Source organism: Rhipicephalus microplus, chromosome 2 (assembly GCF_043290135.1).
Source record: "Rhipicephalus microplus isolate Deutch F79 chromosome 2, USDA_Rmic, whole genome shotgun sequence".
NCBI lineage: Eukaryota > Metazoa > Arthropoda > Arachnida > Ixodida > Ixodidae > Rhipicephalus > Rhipicephalus microplus.
Window position 1 is genome coordinate 269888521 of NC_134701.1, and position 6000 is coordinate 269894520.

General features: G+C 48.1%; 1 protein-coding gene across 1 annotated transcript in view; it reads right to left on the bottom strand.

The window, feature by feature from the left end:
* LOC119169232 (uncharacterized) overlaps positions 1-556 on the bottom strand; it is a 75589-nt gene extending 75033 nt beyond the window's left edge. Inside the window, exon 1 of the mRNA XM_075881490.1 lies at positions 140-556. Within this exon, the coding sequence (XP_075737605.1) occupies positions 140-166 (27 nt within the window). The 5' untranslated portion in view covers positions 167-556. The remainder of the gene's footprint in view (positions 1-139) is intronic.
* Positions 557-6000: the final 5444 nt, after the last annotated feature.

Consider the following 6000-nt stretch of genomic DNA (forward strand, 5'->3'; position numbering starts at 1 on the left):
TAAGGAAAAAAAGTGGCAGTCACCTAGGCAAGGAAAGCAGGAAAACGAAGAAAGAAACATATAAAATGCGATAAAGTATAAATGAAGAAGACTAAGAAAGAAGCCAAGTTAAAGCGTCCGAAACGAGGCCGGCACTCACGTGGAGAAGCATCGCCGTGGGGAGCATTTCTCTGCTGAGGGTTGCCCGCCTTTGGCTGGCTGGGTGGCTGTGTGTTTGTGTGCACGGGTATCGGCGGGCGGCAAAGAGGAGTGTGCGTTAGCGCACGGCAGGCTGTCGCTGCTCACTCCGCTGGAGGGTGACGCTGGTCGGCGGAACGCTGCTGCCGCTGCTCAGCGATGTCCGAGCGGCGACTGGACCGGCGCGCTTTTTTTCCACCACGGACGGACGGCGGCGACAGCTCTCTCGGAAGGCACCGCCGCTCGCCCGGCTGCAAGGGAGGAGAGTGGTGTTGCCGAGAAAGGACGATGTGCCGGCGTGGCGGTGGTAGTAGTAGCGAGCAGAAGAAAGGAGTCTGCCGCGACGTAAGAGCGCCGCGCGCGAAGTCGTTCATGACACGAGCCGCCCGGCGCGAAGGTCGGGTCGGCCGATTCGCCCGCCCTTCCACGCTGACGCAGGTCTCTCCCCCGTCGCTTTCTCTCTTCCGTCCTCCTCGAAACGACGACAAGCGAGCGCTCCGTCGTCACCGGGTCACGTTGCAAAACGTTCCGGCGTCAAACGCGACCGGCCAAACGACCCCAGCGGCGAAGTGTCGCCCGGGCTGTGTCCCGGCGCGTCTGTTTCCAAGCTGAGATATTGAGATATTCAGGCCCATATGCTCAAAACGTGTCCTTCAAATGCGAAGCCATTCTTGGCGAACTGCAAGTACTATGAGTATCTATCTATCTATATATATATATATATATATATATATATATATATATATATATATATATATATATATATATATATATATATATATATATATATATATATATATATATATATATATATATATATATATATATATATATATATATATATATCCATTGATCTATCTATCTATCATCTAGCCGCCTACGTCTGGGTGATCGTTTGATCACACCCTTCACATCTAGATCACATTTACCCAGGAATGGCGAAAACAGACATAGGTCGCATCACCAGCGTTCGTCCGATCAATGAGAATAAATGCCAGAATCCAAGCAGGAATCGAACACTAGCATTTTGCGTTGCAATTAAGTATTCTACCACAGAGCCACGCCAGCTTTCGGAATTAGTATTCAAAAAGACCTTAATGTTTGTGATAGCTGAAATCAAAACGCTTGGAGGTTAACCTGGTAAAAGTAACCGGTTCGCTACCCTGCGTAGAAGTGGCGAAAGAGGTGTTGTACAGGAGAATGTTCGTGAAACGTCAATTGTAGTAGTAGTGCTGTTGGGCTATCCAACTTTATAAGCATTGCGCATGTGCTCCTGTGACACAGCCGTCACGTCGAGTTAACGATAATCGGAGTTAGGCATCATCCGATGAAGTTAATTTTCGTAACAATGTCCAAAGCTACTATCCTAGCGAGTGCGAGCGCTCCATATCAACCCAGACGTGGTTTCTTTCGCTCCGTTAGAAATTGCTCGACACCAACAAAAATCTCGACCGTATCCACATAGGAAGCTTCTCGGAAGCGTATGGGGACCTGAAGACTTCGGTAAGGACATTCATTTACCCTGTGCTGCTGATCCTGTGTGACGTCAACTTTGAACATGCAAGGTTGTCGTATAGGCCTAGTGTGGCCGAGCGGCCATACTCGCCTGAAGAAGAAGACGTGCTTGTCGCAGGTGTGAGCGTTTCATCTAAGCCATCTACTGGACTATCACATACCACTTACTTACCAACTATGCAGCAGCAACGTGCAGCTGACGGTTCGACGATTCAAGGTGCAACGACCAAGGACTGTAGACTGTGATGAGAGTACGAACCAACGAGAAGTCGTGCCGATAGACAGTGGTGACCCCATGGACGTTCTCTCTTCTGGCGGTCTCGAGATTCCAGCAAGGCGAGGTCCTCCTGTCATTGTGCATCAACAAGATGCAATCGCATCGAAGCAACCACCGAAAAAAGGTAAGGGCCACCTCTGATAATGTCTCCACACTGTCAGCTTCTCAGTCTTATCCAACGCCCACCCCTTCCCAATCTTATCGAGTTCACATACACCCCCTCTCATGCTACGACATAACTTCAATGCCCACCAAACATGTTCAAAGGGTCATTCACCATGCCCTTGAAACAAAGGGATACAAGGCTTCGCAGCATGCAGAACGACCAACACGATTACTGTGCACTTGGCATTTCTCAATGATGAGCAGAAACTATGCTCCTTAATATCTATACCACTGTCAGAAGATCTAGAGCTGCCTGTGCAGGGCTACTTTGCATCGGGCCCTAATATGCATAAGCGTGTTGTCTATGGCATTGACCCTGAATACTCTCCTGAGATAATATGTCGCAAATTATACTCCCCCACGCACAGGGTTCTTGCGGCCAGATTCTTGGGTAAAAGTCGTATTTGCTTAGTAACGGCACAGGGCCTTTACTACTATGAGTGTTTGTTGCGCTCCAAACCCTACACTCCTCGGGCAATTTTCTGTTACCGTTGCTTTCAATGGCGACACATGCAGGCATTTTGTCCACAGCTTACTATTGACCCAGAAAGGCCCACACCTGAGAGCCAACTACGATATTGATGTGGCCTATGTAAATCCGATGAGCACGACGTGACAATCATAAACTGCCTGACTAAACAGAAGGCCACAACGAGACTACGAAAGGCTATACCAAAAAACAATATATTAAGAACTAAGAATCGCTTCGCAGTTCTTACTGAAGAGCCGGAGGTACTTACGGCAGAAGACACAGAAGGCTCCGAGACACAACTGTACTATTCTGTGGTTAAATAAGGCAGACAGACTCAGACAATGAAACCAAAGTTAGCTGAACCAACGCTTGAATCAGATGATGGCCATGGTGATATTGGCCCTCGGATAGAAGCACTGGCCAAAAAAAAAAAATGAGAGACTACGCCAACGTAAAGAATTGGTCATTCTGAGGCGCCAAAAAAACAGGACCTTCACGCAACGAATCACTTAGTGCGCATTCCCCAGTTATGCCTGCAGCCCACAGGACACAACGGGTCAACCAAGCTGTTTGGACAGCAGTTTTGGATCCGCTTGCTCAACTGACATCACTCATACAGAATTGCTTGCATCATAGCTAACTCTATGCAGCAGCTGCCACGTAACGAACCTCTTCAATGGAATTGTCGAGGCTGAAGCTTCAAGTTGGGAGAAATTAAAACCAAGCTTGAATACAACAAGCTACATGTATGGACACTATTTATTCAAAAGCATAATAAGCCGTGCCCCCTGTACAATTTTAATGGGTATCATAATCCGTCCATTACAGATAGGCGTGCTACGACTACGGGTTCAACTCCGGGAAAAGCCGCAGTGTATGTGTCATTGTGTATTCCTCATACAATGAATACTTTGGCACTGCAGTTCAGTGGCAATCAAGAAGTCGTCGCTGTCCTGACACGACCATGGAAGAGTGCTGTCATATATTAATGTATTTTTATGCCAGATCACAGCGCACACGTCTTAACTCCATGGCGATGGATAGCACATCTTCGTTCTACGTACCCGGGGATTCCTATGCTCTTAAGGGTAGATTTCAATGCTACACATTCAGATTGGGGATACAAGCACAACTCCCAACGGGGATGCCAGGTTAAAAACATCATGACTGATGCCACGTTTACTCTGTTGAACCATCACGCTGTGTTTACCTGCTCTAGCTGTGCGTACAACATCTGAAACGCACGCTCCAGATCTCACATGGGGGTTGGGTCCTGGGACACCGCAATGGCGAGTGGAACCGGATACCTGGGGTAGTGACCATATGCCAATCATTATTGGTTTACAAAGAAGATGCATAAGAAAACTTCGACGACTCGTAGCGATCACGCATTGTGATAAATTTCGGGAATCATCAGTTGACAATGTTCCCCCAGAGCCCACAGAAATTCTTCCCTCTTTGTAAGAACTGCTCCGCAGTAACACAGTCGTGACCACCATTGACGAGGAACAACCTCAACCGGACCACGCTCTTTTGAGACTCTGGGTGAAGCGACGTCAGGCGGAGCTATATTAGTCGAGGAATCCAGATTTACCAGGTAGCCAATCATAGCTGCAGAGGTGCGTCGGCACGAAAACCAGCTTATTCGACAGCGGTGGCATGAGTGGTGTGAGAAACTTGGATCTGGCATGGGAAACAGAACCTTTTGGTGTACGTTCCGGTCAATGGAACGCGGTCACAAGCAACCTGACCCTGCAGCGAGCGTTAGGTTATCAATGCAAAGTACACCACATTGCAGAGCAGGCTGCAAGAGCATTTTTTCCAAAGTATGATAGCGCATCTTCTTTAACCTGCCCCGAAATCGACGAGCTTGACCCAAGTGCCAAATCCGATATATCCAGTCCTTTTGGCATGGCCGAACTAATAGCGGCGATTGAAACTTTTCACCAAGGAACAACACCTGGTACCGACAGCATTCCTTACGAAGTTTTCAAGAACATGGAATGAGAAGCTCTCTATGCACTTCTGCGGGCTAATAATAAAGTATGGGAGACTAGAGTCGTCCCATCTGATCGGAAACACTCAGTTGTCGTCCTGATTCCAAAACCCGGAAAGTCTCCAAATAACCTACAATCCTTACGCCCAATTTCATTGACTGCATTATTACTTGTAAAACTGTCTGCACTTAGTATTCCCACGGCGCTGTTCCAGTGGATTGAGGCTTACCTTACTGACCAAAAACAGTGTGTTCTTCTTAACGGAATGACCTCATCACATAAAACAGTCTTGTCAGGTGTTCCTCAGGGATCTGTACTCGGGCCTTTTCTTTTTTTTATATTTATCAATGATATAGGCGAAGGAGTATCAAGCCGTCTCAGATTGTATGCCGATGACTGTTGTCTTTACCGTGAAATTAATACTTTTGCAAGGGAGTTTAATAGCGACGCCAGGTAGTAGGCAGGCTGCCGGTACGGACAGAAATGCTCGAGCAGTCCAGCGTCTACAGCTCGTGCACACACTCGCGCTTCGCACTCCGAGAGAGATGGTCCCACTAGTCAGTGCCTTGCGAATTCCCCACTACAATACCCCGGCGACGAAGACGAGCCATCCTGGTGACTCAAGGTGACGGGAGAACAGGAGGGTCGTAGCAGGGCTTGAGGCGACTGACGTGGACCGTCTCACGATTAAGGCGGCGCTCACCTTTTCAAACAGCTGCAACCAGTCTTCCACATCTTGGTCCTCGGTGCCGCTGAAGAAGGGGGGATCCCGTTGGCGCAGGGTGGTAGGTACGATGACCAGTTGAGATTGGACCGTGCTCTGCAAGGGGGTGCCCTGCTCGGTCGTCTGATCAGGCATTGCTGATGCAGTGGGCAGCTTACGGCTTCGAAGTTCCAGGTTTGCGTACCCAGCGCACTTCCACCACTTTGCAAGGGAGTTTAATAGCGACGCCATATAGTAGGCAGGCAGCCGGTACGGACAGAAATGCTCCAGCAGTCCAGCGTCTACAGCTCGTGCACACACTCGGGCTTCGCACTCCGAGAGAGATGGTCCCACTAGTCAGTGCCTTGCGAATTCCCCACTACACTTTGAATGACAGTGTACAACTACAAAGTGACCTCGACAAGATACTACTATGGTGCAATACGTGGAATATGGCGCTAAATTTTTCTAAATCTAACATTGTCCAGTTTTCTACAAAACGTCATACTTTACATACGAAATACTCTCTTGATGGCGAAAGCCTCACGATCGTACCCAGCTACAAATATTTAGGGGTTTCATACAAAAATTACTTTTCCTGGAATGACCATATTGATTACGTAGCAGCGAAGGCTAGTCGGGTCCTCAACTTCCTAAGGCGTAATTTCAAGCAAGCTCCCCCTAAGTTAAAATA